Below are 21602 nucleotides of genomic sequence, written 5' to 3' on the forward strand. Positions count from 1 at the left end.
AATAATGTGCTAAATAAGTCCATATAACTGTGCATTTTATACTACAAACATATACATTAGGAATAATGGTTATATATTATTCAAAACCAGCTATCAGTATCTTGCATCAGTAAGCATAATTACAATCACTTTATTCTTTTCACTGTGCAAACTGAAATCGACCTAGGATGTCTCCATCGAAACAGAAACAAAATATAGGATACTGAACCACAATTGATTTTATTTCCTGACTTGCTCTGAAATTGGTAGCCACACTCTCCTGCTTCAGGAAAAACAAAAAAGGTATTCCCAGTGGAAGACTTCTTGGATGATTTTCAGCACGTACAAAAGAAGCAGTTAGCACAATCCATTGCCAGTGGCCACCAGACCAGGGTTGGTGAGAGTAGTGGAGGTTACCAGGCTGGGATAGGCATCTTTTTAAGTTTGAGATGTTAGTTCTGGCTAGCTTCGTTTGGTACCAGTTGGAAGAGAAAAATGTCGGGGTAGCTGCTTCAGGTAAGAATAGGGACCTCTAGACTAATCAGAGATCAAAACTGTTTTATATGTTGGTTTACTAAATAAGTTCACTTGTTTAAAACAGCTATGAGGTTTATTTAAAGTTAACTAGGACTCACAAGTGCTGGGTGCTGTGTTTTCATGTCCTTTTTGTGTCTCTTTCCACGCATTGTCTTGAATATTACCTTCTCAAAAGTCAAGGGTTCTGTGCAGCAGCACTTAAGGAATCATCAGAGGTTGCTAATGGAAGCAGTGGAAAAGCTTCTTCTAATTATGAGTTTTTATGTATTCAGTTGTATGTTAGGTCTTTCCTATGGTTCTGTTTGGCTTATCAGTATCTCTGCCTAATAAGTCGAGATACGAAGAACCTTTTGGGTATATAAATATAAATCATCCCCTCTGCTAGGTTCTTCCAGACAGCAGAAGCAGCTTCATCAGTGTTTGGTTTAATACAGGGACCCTAAGCTTTTGAGCTGGTAGGCCCATTTGGAGATTTCACAACACATCATGAGCATTTTCACAAAATAACAATTTACCAGAAGGAAAGGTTGATCCTCCCTATCCTTTATCAGGCTGCTCCCTCACCTTAACTTGACTTTATCCTTCTTCGGGCTTGTCTGGGCACACTTTCAATGAGACCAACGGGCTTCAATCTATTATTTTTTAAATATTTTTTAGAATACCTTTGGCATACATGCAGTCTGGAAGCATTATTGGAAATAAAAATGTAGAGATGTACCTCAAGTTGAGCTTGGTTCCCAGAGACTACACAGACACATCAATGCAGTACTGTTGTCCAGGGTACTTAAGTAGTTTGTTACTGTCTTCTTCTGAGATTTTTTTTTAAAATGTTCCAGTCTAGTATTTAGCCCTAGAATTCCATATTAGTGCCCATCCAAGAACTGACCTTGCTTAGCTTCCAAGCCCAGAAAAAGTAAGCCAGCTATTGTCACCTGCTGAGACTCTCTTAGAATAAACATTGCATTTGAAATTGACTTTCATTTGTGGCAAGTGAGCTTCCTGTTTTGTTTTAATCTAAAGATATCAGGTGGGGCATCGTACTTGATGGATGCCAAGCTGTCAATGGCACACAGGATCTGTGGGTACAATATTCCCCTAAGAAGCTGGGATCATACCCAGGACTTTATTAATTGTTATGTGCAAGCAATTCTTATGTGTGGACAGCCGCAAAGATGACATTGGAGTTGCTATACAGAGACAGTTACAAAAATGTTTTAATCCCAACAAAAGGAGAAACCAGTAGAAAGAAACTCAATCTGGCTCTGCCTTCTATTCCCTGGGGTATAAGAGAGAGAGTTTCAATCATTCCTGAGCAGCCTGTTTCCTGACGTGCCCTACCTCAAAGGGATGACATCATGTCAAGAGTTTTTAAGCTACCCTACACTTCTAAAAAGCCAAGGCTGGAAAAGAAAACTTGTCCATTCTGCTAAAGTGCCCATTTTATGCAATTTATATCTCAAAGGCCTATAATAAGTAGCTTAATTAATAGCTCAAGTTCCTAACACTCCCACATATAATCAAGAGGAAGGCACATCAGAATGTTTCCCAACTAAGGCAAGCATTGATTATACTGTAGTGGTACCAGTGACAAGGAAAGCTAAAGGACATATTAGCAGCCCCCTCATACTCCTGCTTCCTTATCAGTAAGGATGTTAAGTGCTGCAAACAAGTTGATATAAATTAGACTGGATTCTTGGAAGGGTAAAAATGTATAATTTGTGCCTAAAATTTTAACTCCACAAGAAAACAATTCAGCATTTTTTTTCAAATGCAAATCTCTCAGAGCCTGTCATTTATTTTCCTTATACAGTATGTATTGAGGCTAAGTAGCTCCATGACATCATAACTTTATTTGCATAGCTAGTCCTCCTTATCCATCTATCTGGTATTCAATTATTGAACAAACCTATACAATTTCAAACACAGGACTTACAACTGATCTGTTTAATAACTCAAATTTAATTTAAATCATCTTTCTGATTTGCACATTATAATAAGCCACAAACCTGGTAGACAGAAAACAAATTCTGGCTTATTTCTTCTCTAAACAGGAAAAGGATGACAGAGTTATATTCTAGTATGGCAGATTAGCTGGCTACCTTGTTATTAATCCATATAATTTTGTATCATCACTGAGCATAATGTATGAATGTGGGAATATTACCTGCAATTTCTTGAATCCTTTGACAAAAGTAAGCCCTATCATTTACATAGAATTCAACAATGTTTATGTTTGCCTTCTAGGAATATTAGGAACAGGCACTGAAAGAAGAAATCTATAGAAATGTTTATTCTGCATCCCAAGTTCAGTGTACAAAATAGGAGGAGTATTAGGTATGTTCGCCACTTTGAATTTTATATATACTCTGTGTGTGTGTGTGTGTGTGTGTATGGGATGATGATGATGATGATAAGTATACTTTCAACTTGGACCTTTTTACTACTTTTCCACAAGATAAAACACAATCATAAAAAGAACAACAGATTTAAAACTTACTTAGCTTTTTGAATCCAAATGCAGTAATCTGTGATGTAAAGGTCATTAAGAATATATGCAGGATCATTCTCCCGAAAAATCTTGTGAATATCTAGCAGACACTTCAAAATGGCACTTTTACCTAAAAGAGGAAGGTAAAGGTAAAGGTAAAGGTTTCCCTTGACATTAAGTCCAGCCGTGTCCGACTCTAAGGGGCGGTGCTCATCTCTGTTTCAAAGCCAAAGAAGTTTTTCCGTAGACACTTCCGTGGTCATGTGGCCAGCATGACTAAATGGAACGCCGTTACCTGCCCGCCAAAGCGGTACCTATTAATCTACTCACATTTGCATGTTTTTGAACTGCTAGGTTGGCAGGAGCTGGGACTAGCAACAGGAGCTCACCCTGTCACGCGGATTTGGACCGTCAACTTTCCGATTGGCAAGCTCAGCAGCTCAGGGGTTTAACCCGCGGCACCACCAGCATTAATTCATAAATTTAAAGTAATCAATTTAACGTTTTCTATAGAAAGCAGCAGTAACTGCTTGAATGTTCTAAAGCAGAGAGAATTGTTTAAAAGACTCCAGGGAAAATCATTAATTGTAAACTAGGTCTGCCCCATTCTTCCCACCCCATCTTTCTTATCATCTATGTCACAGATACACAGGAAATGCAAAATGAAAATGTCAGAAGAATCACAGCTAAGATTCTGGGGCAACTGACAGTCACAAGCTCTGTGACCAACTGTAAGCACATGATTCTCCCAACCCGACTGCATCCCTGTCTGGTCTAACAGTATGTTACAAGAAGCTTTTTAAAGCTTTTAACTGTTAATGTTTTATGCATAATCACTTCTCTGCTCATATCTTAAAACTGAATTATATCATATCATATCATATTTCTGTGTGTCATAAAAACATATACATTTATGTCATTTTTTCCCTCACTACATAATTTCCACTCATTTGTTTAGAGCATATTCGGAGGACAGGTTAGAGAACACATGCTAGGGTCTGATTAAAAAAAAAAAACACCTTTCAGAGACATTTCTAATAATACTCTGGAACCCTCCAGATATGTTAGTTGAAAAGACTAGATTCCCAGTCCTAGCCAGAGAATAAGGGGAGGTGTAGTCTAACACTTGCAGAGGACACCAGTTTGGGGAAGACTGTACATAATAGATTTCTTAAGATAGAAGAAATGACTACACATAGTAGGCTCTAGGAACATCCTGGACCCCAAACCTGCTTCAGTAAGGAAACAGTGTCTCCATCATCACATGTATATCCCTCCAAACTATTGGAAATACCAACCAACCCCACTGCTGTGCCTTGTCGGCAAGCTGCAAGTCAATAATTTAAGCTATACTAACATAGATGTTGCTTTGAATCAAGTATTTCTCATTCTAAAGTTAATGCCCCCAACCAGAGAAACCAAAAGTAAGCTTACGGAATTGAAGAAGAGTAAAGCAATCCTTTTAACTACAAGTTTAAGAACTTAAAAAAAATTTTTTTTTGGAATAACCAGCAAAAGGGTGATTAAAACTTTACAAACAGACTTAGGGTCCAGATAAATTTGAAATAAAGTTTTGGAATTAATTATGAAGAATCCTTCCCATGGGAAAATGCTTTTGTTTTGAATTATTTAAAAAAAAAATAAGATAAGACTTTAAAAATTGGACACTAGAGGGAACTAAAGATTATAATTAAAGGAGAAGAACACTCAGACTCGACTTACAATTACAGAATGAAACAAACAAACAAAAAAAGTGGACATATTGAGGGATATTTTTGAACAATGGACCCAGAAGCTAATTTTAAGATTGTCAGCCTCTATAGACAGACTGTCTTTAAAAGATGTTCTGGAAGAGGAACAAGTTTTACCTGACAAGACTGAGACTGATTTTAAAGTGGATGTAAAAATGACAAGTTACAAGAATGACATGAAAAAAGATGTTACACTGGACATACAAAAGAAACTGGCTGATGTCTTAACAATTAAAATGGGTATATAAATAACAAACCAAGATAATGACCTGGATAATTTTCCTATATTGGATTTACAAAAAAAGCTTGTCAAAGTTTTGAAGAACTTTGTGAGAAGGGACAAAGAAAAAATGAAAAGAAATCAAGCTCTATGACATTATTTGAAGGGACTAAAGATCAAGATTATTAGAAGTAAAAGGAAGGAATATAAAGTTGGCTTATTTGATCTAGGTTAAAATAGGTATGTCGTTATCTCTAGTAACCCTTAATGGACTTTTGCTGGTATCAGGACTGAAATGATGAGGCTTTATGGACTTGTTTATAGATAAGAGATGGGATATGGGAAGAAGAGATCATTTGGCATATTTAAGAGGTGATAAGTCACTAAAAAATGTTTATAGTTTTTGTGATGAAGGGGGAAGTCACTTTATATATTTCATTTCTTTTTCTTTACTATATTCTTATTTTTTTCTTTTCTATTTTTCTTTCTCTTCTTTCTCTTTTCTGCACCTTCTATTCTTTTTATTCTTCTATTTTTTAGTTTGCATTAGTTTTTACTGTTGTAATTGTAATCTTTAATAAAATTATTATTAAAAAAGGGAATAGTATGAAATTGCAAGGTAAGTCAGCAATGTGATGTGCCTTCTGCAAAGAAGGCAAATGCCATTTTAGGCTACACGGACAGAAGCATAACTTCTAAATCATGTCAAATACTCCTTCTATTCTATTCTGCTTTGGTCAGGCTCCACCAGTTTTAGGGACCACACTAAGAAAAATTCTGAGAAACAAGTTCAGAGAATGCAGTGAAGATGATCAGAAGACCAGGGAAAGCTAAGCCCTAGGAACAGAGAATGATACATGGATACATAGATACAGTTAGTCTTGACAAGAGCGAGTAAGGTATAAGATGATTCTCTTCAAATACTTTCAAAGATTACTTTTTAAATACTCTTCAACACAGAAGATCATGACCTTTGCCTCTTGTTGTGCAGAACATGAAATAACAGATTTAAGTTACAGCAAGGCAAGTTTCAGAAAAAGCTTCTTAACAGTAAGATCAGTTCAAGGGTGGAACCAGAGGGGTTGTGGGGTCCCATTCATTGGATGTGTTCACACAGAGCCTAGACAGCCATCAATCTGGGACAATTTAATTTGCTTTCCTGTGATGCAGAGAGTAAAGAGGATGCCCTTGAGGGGGAGAGGGGAAAATCGTTACCAAAGAGACAAGAAAGAACACATAGATTAAGTCCAGGATATGTACAAAGTGTGTGCAAATGCCTTAAAACACAATTAGTTCTTTCTCACGTCTTTACTGAAGAACACGTAGGAGTCCTTTGATTCAGAGAGGCACTAAGCACAATCCTTATAGCTATAGCCAGGTATGAACACTCACATTAATTACATTCTTTCTACACAACTAAAAACCATGTTTAATTTACAGATCTTGCAAAGTTACAAATACATCTGAACTATTTCTGATTAATCTATTTTTTACACCATCACTTCTAATTCACTAGCCAAGAATTTACATGATATTTTATGTACTACCAATTCTTACCAAATTATTATCAATTGAGTGTGTAATGTTGGCTTTTAATTATAAATTATATCTAATAAGACATAAAGAAGGAATTGTTAAAATTTCAATTTCTAATAAAAGGACAGTGAATCTTAATACCCAAATATTTCATACATAAGACAAAAACCTGCAATGGAGACATGTGTATGTTTAGATAACAATGTTTATTTGTACAGGTTACTTAGCAACAGCAAAATTTTAATCGTGAAATGTAAATCTTGTGCAAGAGGGAGCTGACACAAACCAGGTAGAAGCACTGCTAGTTTCTGTGAATGATAAACTTCCTTTCTTCTACACACCTCTAGTAATGTAATTTCACATATTTGCCACTCATTTTGAAGAATACTAGCTTAAAATTGAACTAGAATTATTCCCACTGCAATATCTATGTCAAGTACAAATCCTAAACTCAAGTACAGAGTTTGTTTGTTTATTGTTGCCAATCAAGTCTTTTGTTGGAAATCCGAAACATGAACTCCCACATCCAAAAAGAAATTAATGAAGAGGGCAACCTCTGACCTCAGGAACATTTATTAACATATCCTCATAGTCATTACTGCAAATAATGAATTTTAAAAATTGTGGCAATTTTTTTATACAATTAGAAACAAAGCAGTTGGGAAGAGACTCACAGGGGTAGATCTACTTTGGCATTTAGGACTTTTATGTAAAGCAACAAAATGCAGCAGGGGCTCCTACTGGAAAAATGTGGGGAAAAATATGGATCTGGTTTTTTTCTGCAGTGCCCAGTGCTCCTTTCTAGCATCAATGCTACTTTCTAAGCTGTTGCAAAAAATCCAGAGCAACTTGAATGAAGCTGGGACAGCAAAATAGGAGGAAATCCACAAAACTACATATTTTCACTTCAGTGGAAGTATGCTATGGACAAACCTCCATCCACCTGTAGTCAGAATTCAACACAGTTTCTAAATTTTTAATTATATTGTAGATCCTATCAATTAATCTGGGTGGGATGTGTTGATGGAAGTAGATCAAGCAGAGTGTAATTCTGCAGCTACTTACTGCCTCTGTGCTAAATGAACCAGTACTGGTGGTAGAGAATATATGCAGCTCTATCGATTGCCCCATCAATATCAGGGTCATCCCAGCTGTCCAACTAAAACAAACAGGAACCTATATTGGAAAGCAGCGAAACAGGAAGATGCTGGAGGTGGTTAACCACTATAACAACACAAAAGCATCATTTCATACTGTGTGAGAGAAGGCAATGGTAAAGCACTCCTGTATTTTATCATGAAAACTACATGGGTATGAAATATAAAATGAGGATGACATAGTGTCATATAATGGGTTCCTCAGGTTAGATGAGGAAGAGCTGAGGATCTTTCAGAGTATTAATGGTATTTACGATGTGGCTAGACTGAAGACTTTGGGACACCCAGTTGCCGATGTTATCACATGGGAAAAGATAAACATTGTTTTAAAAATACTGTAAAAGTGTGTAGGCTATATGTCAGATTAAACTGTATTGTTTATTATTTATATTAACAGTATTGTACTGTTTACTGTTGTCATAGTTTTCAATTGTGTTAACCAGTATTTTTACAGTTCAATAGAGACATCTCTTGAATAGAAATTGGATATGAAATGTCTTATAGTAAATACTCTAAGTTGTTAGTGGTATCTTAAAATATATTGGCCACATAATATTTTAGATCTGCTATAATTCATGTTTTGTTCTATATTCTATTGTTTATAGATAATATTGCTTATAGATAAGTTTAATATATAAGGTAGATTTTTTCTTTGATTTTTTTCCTTCTATTTCATTTTTCTGGTTTCTATCATTTTTTTAAAGTGTAAGGATTGTCCCATTTAATTTTTAGTAAAATTTTACTGTTTTGTTTATATTTTGAATTTTTATTAATTTAAATAAATTTACTTTATTTATATTTCAAAGTTTGTTATCACCCATCTCACTCGAGAGTGACTCTGAACAGTTTACAGTAAAAAATAAATAAATACAGGTTAAAATACAATAAAAACAGTATTCTTAAGTAACAATATAAATATAGATATAAAATCCAAGATGGGGATGTTAAAAAGTTCTTAATTAAATTCAATTACTTTAAGTAATTGCTATTTTTTTTCCTTCTTTACTATACTCTCTGTATTTTTTTAAGTGTGTATTTTTATTAGTATTATTTTTTTACCTTTTTTCTCGAAATTTTAATACTATTTTTTTAATTAAAAAAGAACATAAAATGAATCAACTACACACTGATATTGTAGATATCAGCAAACTGAGGTGGTCTAGAATTGGACACTTTCAGTCAGAAGATCACACTGTTTACTATCCTGGACATGAATTCTAGTTGCATTGTTGGCTACAATGTAATCATTGACTGATTAATATCAATTAGACTTTGTGGACAATCCTTTAACATGACCATTATCCATGTTTATACTCCAATCACTGATGTTGAAGAGGAGGCGGCTGATGATTTTTATGTATAATTATATATATACAGCATATATAATGTATTGCATAACTTGCAATGTTCAACTCAAGTCAAAATTCCACCTTTTATTTTTATATAGAAAGTCTTGAACTTAATCCATTATTATCTACCATAGTGTTTAACACAAGGGAAGTGCATACTTAAAACATTTTTAAAAAAATAATAAAATGTTCTAAACAATTCTTGCTGAGAAAGGGAAAAAATAAAATGTTTCAAATCTCCCATTTTTCTTTAAAAAACTGTGGTGGTTTTGTTGTTAATTTGCTTTTCTTCAAAAATATATTCCCTCTGCAGTATTATTTAAATGTCAGGAGCTTTTTTCTTCTGATTGCAAATAAAGGCGAGCAGGTTTATATCTCATACTTACAGGCAAAACAGCACCAAATAACCAAATAACCACACAGCAGATGTCTTTCTTATATTTTATTTTAAATAATATTTGATACTTCCTATTACTAGAACTATTCACATTCACTCGTTTAATCAAATCATGTTTTATTATTTGTCTTAACTATTTGAAATCCGCAAGATAATCACGTACCAAGCAGAGAAGGCTGAAAATTCACTCTTGTTAACTATTTGCTTAAGAACAGCCCAAGTTATTTCAATTCCATTCACAACACGAACAATGATCCAACTGAGCCAATCACATTTCCTCTTACAGTGGTTTCCTAGGTAACCTGACACATCCAAATGAAAGCATTTGGCAGAGTGGAAAGAAATTAAACCAGTTTCATGTTGACTTTAAAACTGTTAAACATTTTTAATAAGTAGAGAGACTAGGCAACTCCAGGGGATACAAGGATATTTGGCTTTACCTAATCTATTCAGCAAAAAGCTTTTGTTCCATGGCTATTACAGGTACTCTAAAAAGGCTTTCAGTAGCACATTTTCAGAATTTCATCATGAAAAAGATGCAACAACCTTTGATTTAGTATACATTTATGCAGCCTTCTATACAAATGGAAATGTTACTCATCTGAAAGTCTTTTATTTCTTGTCTAGCCTATCAAAAGGACACTTACTTACTTTTGATAAGTGGCCCATCAGAGGGAAAGACAGATACCTCTATTCCTCATTACTAGGTTCACACGCTGGCTATGAAGGAAACAGCAGCTTTCCTCTGCAATCAGCACTGAATCATAAGCACTAGCAGGGAAGGATGGAACAATCAGTCCTTCCATCACTGGAATCCTCACTCTCTTACACGAAATTCCCTATTGACCCAGATAGCTAGCTCGGCATTTCTCAACCTTGGCAACTTTAAAATGTGTGGACTTCAACTCCCAGGATTCCCCAGCCAGCATGCTGGTTGGGGAACCCTGGGAGTTGAAGTCCGCCCATCTTAAAGTTGCCAAGGTTGAGAAATGCTGAGCTAGATGAATAGTTAAATGTATGGTAAGTCTGCAGACAAAGTAATTAACATAAGCATCTGAACTCCCTACTACGCGACAGGCAATAATTGTTTCTCTTTGCTTCACACATCCCAACTAGCATGTGTTACAACTTTCTGTTTCACTGGGATTCTGATCTGTTAGGTCTACATTTATCTCTAGAGGATTTGTCAAACAAATGGGGAGCTGCACCTGGTTTTATATCTTAGCCTGTATTATACAGGAACACATTTGAAATATGTCTACCCTTCACAAAATTCCAAGTGTTAAATAAACCTGATAGAAGTAGCTTCTCCCAAAATCCTTCTGGTCCATTCATTTATCAACATAATTTAATTTCCTCAAAGCGCATCTGTTTCACTGATGTGTACAGCAATTTCATCCAAAAACACGTTCTTTCAATCAAATGCCCTATCTTTGAAGTACCTAAAAGACAGATGTAGCATTTAAGTCAATCCATTTAACAAAAAGTGATTATCTTACCTAACTGTAGTATCATCACAGTGTCATTCAAGGCTCGCATCACTAAACTGAAGTGTCTGCAAAGTGGGTAGCACAGAACTCTTCTTCCAAAGGATACAAGAACTTCCGAAATGTTAGTAAAACTCTGCGTGGAAGATTTTAAAAAAAATGGTTATAAGGGATTAAAAAAAAGTTTGCTTCAGTATTGGTTAAGATTAAAGATAAAAAAAATTGCCTGTAAAATTCCAGTATATAACAATCACGCTTTTTGAGAAATTTCTACAGATGTAAAATGCATTGTCCTTAACGTTATATGATCATCTTACTTCCAACCAGCATAAAGTTGAGCTCAACTTCCGTATGTTCCATGGTGACTCAACCTTGAAGAGAGGGATAGAGAAACGTCATTTATTATTCTATAATTACAGAATTCTATATAATTCTATACATTCTATTAACTGGGCTTAAGAAAATGTAGCATTATGTCGATTCATGCCAATCCTGAGAATACAGCTATTACTGAAATAAACTGGAAATTATATTGAACATAGTTCTGAGTCATCTCCTACGTTCTTTGAACATTTTAGTTTTGTGCTAACCAAGCAAAATTGGCTAAAGCCCAAATGTTTGAAGAGAATTTTACAGGACAATTGTTTTAGTAAATAATTAGAAAATTAAGAAATGTCAGATATTCCTAAATTACTTTAGTAATATAATCACATATCCTTTCAAAAGATGTTTTAAACATGTGAAATGTTCAACACCAATTGTCTTCTTAACGTCTGTATTTATCCAAAAACATTTTTTTATTTGTACAATTTTAACTTGAATAAAATATCACAGAATGATGACTTTTTTAGCAATACTGAAGGATGTAGAATATATACCAGAAGCTGTGGAAACCACCATGTACAATAAGAAGTTGGAAAAAGCCTTGTCTATAAAGTCAGTGTAGTAGAAAAGTGGATATGTTATGCTGGAGTAAGAAAACTTTGGGAGGCTGTGATTGCATTTCCTTTTCTTCCATGTCTGGGGGCTGCAAAGATCATCAATGGAATAATTATGATATCACTGAAGTGAGCAGGGCTGTACATGTGGTGGTGGGGTTATTTATCTTCCATACATTCTAAACCTGAACTCCACACTGAATGTATTGAATAAACTGTTCTTGGCCTGGTCTGTTTCACTCAAAATATCCCAGCTTATTTAAGTGAATGCAGTGCAGTGTCCTGGAAAATATTCTACACTGTAATATCAGAAGTAAGGAATTAAAAATAATTTTTAAATACTGTTGATATCCAACATACCCACGATTATCAATTGCTATTCTTAAAACCATTTCCATATTTTTCGAATTTACAGTCCAGCAGAATTTTCTCTCCAAATCCCCCCTACATTTTCTCTTCCGCTAAACTCAGTTCAGCACACCTGTCAGACCAGGATTAAACCTCCTATTCATTTCTAATACGTTGCACGGCAAGCTGCCTTCTGATAGTACCTTGCAGGTCTGTGCTTTAGCAAAGTCTAGTTGAAGAACTAAGCCTTCCAATTCACAGAGTAGCTCTCTATAGCCTTCAAGATGGAGCCACTTCACTAAAATGCCATACTGTGAAGCAGGTGAAGAGAAAAAAAGAGTAACTCACGTTATGTTCTCCTTCAGTGACACAGACTTCATAGCAGTATGCTAGAAGTATATCAGCTAAGCTCAGATAGACTTGTTGACTGGTTCTTTTATCAAGCAGGAATGTTCTGTTAGTGAATTTTCTTAACTGTTCTTTCTCATCTTCTGTAAAGGAAACTAAAAACAGGACTGTTACTGTAATGCACAATACACATAGCCACTCTAAATATACTTATATACTTCAATTGACAAAGATGGTATTCATGAACATGCTCTCTATAACTACTCTAAACTTAAGATCAGAATGAAATGCTTAACTTCCTCAGCATCTGCCCAATTACTCTTTCCCATTCAGAAATAATAGTTATTTAATACATTTCTTCACTTTTCCTCCTAAAGGAATCCAAAGCAGCTTACAAAAAGAGGGAAAGATCTCACATAACCCTCATAAAAAAGTCCTTAAAAACCATAACTGAAAAAATGAAAATAAAACAAAGTTCCTCAAAAAAGAAAAGAAAAGAAAAACATAATAATTTAATTTAAAGGCAGTCTGGTGTTGGGCTAATTTTGTCCCATAAATGTTTAAGTAAATGGGAGTGTCTGAAAGAAGACAGAATGTGGGATAGCTAAATATCCACAACAGCTACCTCATACTTGGTTAGGAACTTACATTTTGGCTAGGGTCATGTATCACTGTAATGCAGCGTTTCTCAGCCTCAGGAGCTTGAAGATGTGTGGACTTCAATTCCCAGAATTCCCCAGCCAGCATGCTGGCTGGGGAATCCTGGGAGTTGAAGTCCACACATCTTCAAGCTCCTGAGGCTGAGAAACATTGCTCTACTATTATGCTATTTGTTTGGGCTTGGCTTGGAAAGATACTGTACGTGAAGCCTGTTCTTGCAGTTTGCATGTTATGGTTTATGACTTAATGTGTTGTGCAAAGCTAGGCAATTGTAGCATATTCAAATAATTGTTGAACAACCTACAGCACAGTATAATTACAAAACCAGAAACCGAAAAAAGATTGTAATTATCCAAAGTTTTCATTGGGAAACATGGTGTTCATTTAAATAATTTTGGGACCAGATGAAGCAACAGCATGTATAAATCCATCAGAAATCAACCCATTTCTCATCTGAAGGTAGTTTACTCAGGTAAGGAGTTGTGAGTTTAGATTTTCAATTTTAGAGAAATCTAAATTTTTTAAATTGTTTTCAATTTTAGAGACATCAGTTTAAGATATATCCCATACTCATTCACAGACACACACAACTATATATTGAATCACGTAACTGGAAACATTAATTTAACGAACAGGTGTTGTTTAGGGACTGGAGTCGTTTGGAATAGGGAAGTATAGAAATGATGCAATAAAGAAATACAATTTGTTATAGCAAGAGAGATATGTATAGCTAATAATACAGTTCCTACATCAAAATAACCATCTGTAAATTTCCTTTTTAAAGTTAGGGAGGTGCAAATAATCTTTGAAAATTAAGGAAATGTATAGTGTTGAATTCCAAGTTAACTGAAATTTGAACACAGACCTAGGCTCCTAGGTGAAACAAATATAAGCTTGATGGGAAATCAAGAAATATTTTCTGATTCTCCTGCCAAGGGAGACATGCAAATATATGTTGCAGAAGTAAACACTAATAGCAATATTACTCTTCAAGGCTCTAAAATGCATGGAACAGAAGAACAGTGCATTAAAGTCATGGGGGACTGGATCAAGAATGGGAAAAGGAATGAAGAACCCTTACGTTTCCCCTCTCTCTACCGATCCTTTTCTAAGCTATTCTATGTAGCATTTTAAGACTACTCCAGATCATCCTAACCCCATGCAAAGAAGTTCCTTTTTTATTTTGCTCTCACTTTTGTGCAGCAGCTAATACAGAAATCAAATAAAATATCAACCAATATTTGAAAGTCACTTTACTGTCTGTAAAGAGGGATACAATTCAGCATACCTACCCCCTCTATAATTTGTACTAATAAGCTTAATTATGTGCCATCAAGTTGGTGTCAACTTAGTAACCACAGATAGACCTTCTCCAGGATGATCTGTCTCAACCTGGCCCTTCAGGTTTTCTAATGATGTACCCATGGCCACTGTAATCAAATCCATTCACCTTGTTTCTGGTCATCCTTTTCTTTTTCCTTCCAAACTTCCCAGTGTAATGGATTTCTTAAGGGAGCTGAGATACCCCAAAGTCTTTAATCTAGTGGCATCATAAACTCCATTAGTATTCTGAAAGATACCCAAATCCTTCTCAGTAGTATGCTCAGTGACATCTGACCTGAGGGGCCCATCATCTGGCACTATATCATCAGTCACTTTATTCATGTGGCTTTCTTGGTAACCGTTATGGTCACCATTGCCTTCTCCTACGCAGTATGAAATGATGGCTTTGCCATTGTTACTAAAGTGATCTTCTGCCTCCAGCATTTTTCTACATCACTGCTGCCTGATATAGGTGCCTGCTTGTTTTAGCTGGGCAGGTGGAATGACCTTCATGCCTTGGGTGACCCTGCTGGAATGATAAACTCCTATCTGCTCCTGGTGTTCTTTGCTCACCTCTTCCAGGAACACCCTCCCACCATGATTAGCCAGCATAGGAGGACTTGATGGGACTTAATAAGCTTACACCAAAATAAACAACATTACTCATAGATTCTTGGATTTTTTTTCACTTTTTTTTAAAAAAAATGGATTTTAATGAATCAAGTCTTCTTAAAGTGTTAGTAAAAGGAAAAAGAGGTATGTGGAGCATTTAATTTTGAATCTCATTTCCTTATTTCAGTGTTTAAGATCCAAATCTTTTTTGTAACTTTCAAATAATAAAATGTGTTTTAGGTTTAATAAATGAAACATGTTTTATATTTTAATTGTAACTTGTAATAATTTTTGTTATACTTGTGTTTTAATCTAAACAACTGGGATGAAGGCATGCCCACAAGAAAGTTGAAATGCTAGTAGAGTAAATGAGTTTGTTATGTTAACAGCAAGACCTACCCTAATATCCTAGTCCAGTGGATCTAAAAATTAGTTTCATCCAAGAGTTTTTGGACATGATACTAAAACAGGCCAATAAAAAGATCTTTTTGCATAAACACTTGTACTGATTGGCAAGAAAGAATCTTGATATATCTTCTGTAATGATTCGGGGATAACTGTCTCAACAGATATTTGTAAAATTTTATTAAAATATAGCATTGCCCAGAAAATTGGCAACATTGAAAAAAAGATCAAGAAACAATCTTGTATTTATCTCTGGAAGTACTAAAATCACTGGGACCTTAAGGGGAACAGTTGCTTCAGGGGGAAGAAGAAGATAAATAAAAGTAAGGGAGTTCCATGATGATTTTTTTAAAGTTAAAAATATACAAGCAAACAGCTACCAAGATTACCACATTACATACCATTGGTGTCTTGAAGAGTGTCACCAAGAAGCACTTATACAAGAGAGTAAGTGCTAGAATATGAATTTTACCTATTATAAATTAATCAAGCTTCACATTAGATAACATTTTATTATAATGAAGTATTCTGATGTTGCAGGAAACATGTCATTTTTAGAATTCTTTTCTTAATTTTTCTTGGGAGAATTTACTTTTATCAAGCTTACATATTTTAACAATTGCCTTACAAGTCAACTAAGAGCATTTCTTTAAATGAAGAAAGATGTGTTGGATATAAAGTATCCAGTACATGCTTATTCATTTTTTCTTTCAAACCTCCATGAAAAGCATTTTATGATTTTGGTAAATAATTATTCCTTCTTATTTGGAACCAGATTAGTCAAGTGTCCATCAGTTCTGAAGTAAAAAGTTTCCTGAAATTGTAGGCAATTTTTTTAGGCATGCCTAAGTCACATACTTTTGTCGGTCAGGATAAAAAGTTCACTTCCTACATCTGCTTGAAAAGGAAGGAAAAGGGGAAAAAAAGTTCTCTGCAATATTTTTATTCCCACAAGCAGTTGCAAATGTTTAAAACCAGATTCCAACTTTAGGATTATCTAGAATATTGATAGTAAAGCTCAGGGAGGTGGGAAATATTAAATAATTTTAAAGATTAAATAATAATTAAATAATAGCCAGTTTGGTCTAGTGGTTAAGGTGCTAGGCTAGAATCCAGGAGTCTGTGAGTTCTAGTCTTGCCTTAGGCATGAAAGCCGGCCAGGTGACCTTGGGCCAGTCACTCTCTCTCAGCCCAACTCACCTCACAGGGTTGTTGTTGTGGGGAAAAGAGGAGGAGGAAGTGGTATGAGGTATGTTCGTTGCCTTGAGTTATTTATAAAAAAATAATAAAGGTGGGATAGAAAACAAACAAACTGCTTCCAAAATTCCTCTCCCCACTCCAGCTGACTCATCTCGCAGGCTTACTAAAATCACTAACAGGAACATTCCTCGTGAGAGGAAGGGAGACACTTTTTCATCAGGTCCCATTTGTCTCTGTCACAGCATACAACTTGATTTATTTTTCTCCTTCTTACCAAATACTTTGTGGCAATTTATTGTTTGTGTCATACAGAACCGAGTTACAGGTAGCATAAATGCCTTCGCACAGTGTTCTCAGCCTTGGCAGCTTTAAGATGGGTGGACTTCAACTCCCAGAATTCCCCAGCCAGCCATGCTGGCTGGGAAATTCTGAGAGTTGAAGTCCACCCATCTTAAAGCTGCCAAGGCTGAGAAACACTGCCTTAGCATAAGATACTGATCATAGTCCAGCAATTCAGAAGTAACAGATCACCAGAGATTTGTCTTCCCAAAGAATCAAGACATATTAGGAAAATGATGTATAATGGGACTTCAAATATTTGTTGGAAATGTGGACAACAGGAAGGGACTTTTTATCATCCTTGGTGGACATGTAAGAAAGGCTAAAAAATTTTGGACTCAAATACACATATTAATCCAAAAGATTTTAAAGATTAATACACTATCGAAACCAGACATTTCTTTTGGGTCTGATGGATAAACAATTAGAAATATCTTACGGAACTTTGTTTTTATAAACGATAACTGCAGCGAGGCTTTTATATGCTCAAAGGTGGAAAGGCTGGATATTACCTACAATGGAAGGATGGATGGTAAAGTTGATGGCGTTGGCTGAGATGGCAAAATTGACAGCTTTGATTAGAGAAAAGACATGGAGTGATTTTATGGTGAACTGGAAGCCCCTTTTGGACTTTTTCCATGAAACAGAAAAGAATGAAATTATTTGATGATTAATAATATTAGTTGACAATATAAAAAATGGATGTTATGTTGTAACCTTAGATTAAGAGTTTAATGTAAGTGTTACTTGTATCTGTTTTAAAAGGAGTCGGGAGTTATTTCTTCTTCTATTTGTTTTTTTTCTTTTTCTTCTTTTTCTGCACTTGTGTTCTCTCTCTCCTCATTAGTTTAAACATTTAGTTTCCTTATTAGTTTCCTTATTAGATTTTATCTCTTTGTTTTAAAAATTAATAAAGTTATTGCTAAAAAAACACATATTAGGAAAATGAGACAAAAGGCAAAGATTCCCGAAAGCAGTGGAGTTAAATGAATAGAAGGCTGGCATAAAACATGAAAAGCAGCAATCAAACTTAGCAAAAGTCAGTTTTTAAAAAGTAGATATTAGAAGCCTTGCTGAACATGTGTAAGAAGAGTTGCACACTTGCATGAATTTAAATGTGACTTGGACACATTGGGGAGGGGATATCGGTCTCTCACATGGAAGTTACTGTATTTGTAGCATTTGATTTCTGATATATTTAGAAAGACTCACTGTGCTGCAATAGTCAAAAGGGCTTTGGGGAGGGGTAAACAACCTGCACTCCATTCTACTGATAACTTCTCGGACCTACATACACAAATTTTAGAATAAATATCACTGGAATTAATAGAACACATTTGTCTTCTGATTGCGACTGACGTGGTATCATACGCAAATATACTTATGGCAACTTACTTCTACATAAGATGCCGAAGATGTGTGTGGTATCTACTACCAAAAACTCTGTAACACATTGTCAACTAGTCAATTCTCACTGAAACAGGTGGTAATTTGCATGGTTTACACCATCAGGAGCGGGCGTTTGCCTGACAGGTGAAAAACTGACGCCGAAATAACACAGCTTTCATTATCTCCCTTGAGTTCAATCTGGATAAATTACATAGATCATAAGTGTCTGATTTTCAAACTGACAGTTAAAATGAAACTTTAATAGGGTAACTGAAACAAGGGCTTGCACATAGAATAAATTCCAAAATTGATCAAGTTACCCATATCATAGCATTTGAGTACTGAATGAAGCCCAAAGTCACTAATCCTTTGCTGATGGCAAGTTCCAATGATATATCCATCACTCATAATCCAGAGCACAGCGCACCACAGATGAGGACTGCTTATTAGGGTTGGGTGAAGCTTCAAATAGGTGTTTCACTTTCATGAAGCTCTGAAGAAACCATGTTCTCAAAGATGCTTCAAAAGTAAATGTGGTTTTAATAGTGAAATAAAGCAAACATAATGCTTCGCTTCACTCTGCACTGGAGCCACTCTCAGCCTTCTCCTGCAGAGCCTGCACTAGGGAAAAAGGTGGAGAGCAGCTTTTTCCTGCAGTGCTATTCAGGAGACTTCCAGGCTGCAACAGCTATCAGTCAACAAAGCCCCCAGCCAAGCCTCCTTGCTCAGCCACACAGTATGTGAGAACCCACCAAATTCCAAGAGGCTTCAGGCTGTGAGGCTCCAATACCCAGCTACACCTCTCAACCCTTGACAGCTGGAATGTGGTTGAAAAGATCTTTCACATAGTTTTCCTCTCTCAATTGTTCACCAGGGTCAGAAGGCAACCAGCTGGAAAGGACTGTTGCTAGTGCTGCAGCTGCCTGGGTATGGAGACCCTTGGGATGCAACAAGGAGGCTCTGGGCTAACTTGCCTCCACTGCACAGAGTGCCATCAGCCACCACTACAGTGGCCCATCCTCCAAACATGCTCTGTACATGCTGAGAAAGTTTTGGGAGTGAACTTCCCTTATGCCCTGACAGGAGCTTTCTCCCATAGCATTACCATGAGCAAACTGAAGATCTATCAGGCTTGATGGAGCATTTGTCGGAAGCCATCACCCTGTATACCCTTAAGCCAGCACTCCTGAAGCTATCCAGCCTGCCATTACTTTAGCCAGTGGGGAGAAGGCTGACAAGGGTCTTCTCCTGCAGTATTGGAGATTTGAAGTCACTCAAATTGTTTGTCAAAGTGAATCAAGTGGTCTCTTTGCCTCATCAAAGCAAGTATCTCCTTAGGCTAAATCACTTCGTCAAAATGCACGTATATTGTTTAGCACAAAAACCATTTCAGAGGATCCAAAAGCCAAGCTGCCAACTCTGTTTAAAGCACTAAATCAGGCAACCTAGAGATTTAATATTTCTGAATATGTAAATTAACACAAGCAATCCATGTACATTATAGAAGATTTTTAATATTGATAATGAATAAAAATGACAATGGCTTGCTCTTTAATTATATTCATTTATACTTCTTAAAAGAATTCTCAACATAAGATTTCTGGCAGAATCTAAAAACACTTCCAGTTTCAATTGTTTAACTATGAAACTAATTATCTTTCAGCAAAGAAGAGACTTTTCAAGCAATTTCGTCAAAGTTCCTTGAGTTGTTTTTTACATAATTATGGAAAACAAACTTTCTTGTTTTTCCTGGAAAAAATATTTATCCCATACTATGTTTGTAAATATTATCAATTTAGAACATGTGGCTTGACAGTATTTGAAACATATTGGAAATGGTATTTGTACTTTTCTTATTTCTCCCCTCTTGTGTTTAATATAGTGGTATGTACACAGATAACTTATAAAAGGGTAGATATGCCACTCCTTAACACTGCCATTCACTACAACTAACTTTCAGATAGTAGGCTATGAGACAGGAGAAGAAACCTGTCTATCAATGGTCTAAGCTTAACAAAAACCCCTCAGCCACAATTTTGCTCAGTAAGTGGGACATACAACAAAAGGAAGTTTTAACTTGGAAACATATTTCACCATAGGTTCATAAATATGTAAAGTGGTCTTTAATGTCTTCTGTCTCATCAGAAGGATATTCAAAGGAAATGAGTGCTCAAAACTTTTGAAAATGTCATGAGTTGATTTTTTGGAATGAGTTATTCTCACTTCTTTAAACTCAAGCATAGATATTAAGGGTGCACAAAATGCAACATTTCTCTTCTGGACCATGCTGTTCCAGGAGTGGTCCACTGGTTTTCTGGAAATCAATCTGCTGAACCAGCAATAATTTGTTCAAACATGGTGTTCTGGATGAAAAACATTTGTTTGGGCTGAATAGACTGGAAGTCCAGAAAACTGTCATATCAGCCCCCCCACAAATGGCAGATCAGTGTGGTCCAGAGCAGAAATGGAATAGTAGATTTTATACAAACCTATTAGATATAACTGCTGTCTGGATGTATTCTGATCCACTGTCATTTTTCCTCAGATTACACTGGTAACATTACTTCATGCAAATGTTTAGTCCTGACTCATTCCTTCCCTACTCCCCCCAGCCCCTGCAATTTGAAGGTGTACCTGCTTTGCTCAAAAACAACTAAATTCAGCCAGTAACATCATTTGGGGTAAATCTATGTACAGAATTTGGATCTATTCCAAACCTAGAAACTTGAGATTATTTTGAATTGGTCAGAACAAGTTGGGCTTTTTTGTGATGATGGGGATGAAGAAAATGAGAAAAAAAAAAGGATTGAAGGAAAATAGTAAATTCATGGTGTAGATCATTTTCTTAATTCTTATAGACCAGGAATGGGCAATATTTGAGGGATCAAGGGCCACAGCTTTGCCTCTCAACCTTCTGGAGAATCCACAGAAAAACATAAGCATAGCTCTATTGATCAGGCTACTCTTAACCCTTAATTATAAAGAAAAAAATGAAAACAAGGACACTGCCAAAATTTGCCCATTTCGCTACCAAAATTCAACTGTGTGACCATAGGACGCTTGGAATCAGCAAATATGGGGAGGAGGGAGCAGGGCTGCATGCAGTCCACAGACTATCCATCCATCCAGATACATAAGT

At 35.8% G+C, this 21602-nt stretch overlaps 1 protein-coding gene across 2 annotated transcripts in view; it reads right to left on the reverse strand.

The window, feature by feature from the left end:
• Nucleotides 1-21602, reverse strand: part of SHQ1 (SHQ1, H/ACA ribonucleoprotein assembly factor) — a 107490-nt gene that overhangs the window by 67861 nt on the left and 18027 nt on the right. For both annotated transcript variants that reach the window (XM_063291593.1, XM_063291592.1), the window contains exons 8-11: nucleotides 12536-12690; nucleotides 11219-11272; nucleotides 10914-11037; nucleotides 3014-3134 (exon numbers count right to left, since the gene is read on the reverse strand). In XM_063291593.1, the coding sequence (XP_063147663.1) occupies nucleotides 3014-3134; nucleotides 10914-11037; nucleotides 11219-11272; nucleotides 12536-12690 (454 nt within the window). The remainder of the gene's footprint in view (nucleotides 1-3013; nucleotides 3135-10913; nucleotides 11038-11218; nucleotides 11273-12535; nucleotides 12691-21602) is intronic.

This window comes from Candoia aspera, chromosome 2, assembly GCF_035149785.1.
Source record: "Candoia aspera isolate rCanAsp1 chromosome 2, rCanAsp1.hap2, whole genome shotgun sequence".
In the NCBI taxonomy this organism is placed as follows: domain Eukaryota; kingdom Metazoa; phylum Chordata; class Lepidosauria; order Squamata; family Boidae; genus Candoia; species Candoia aspera.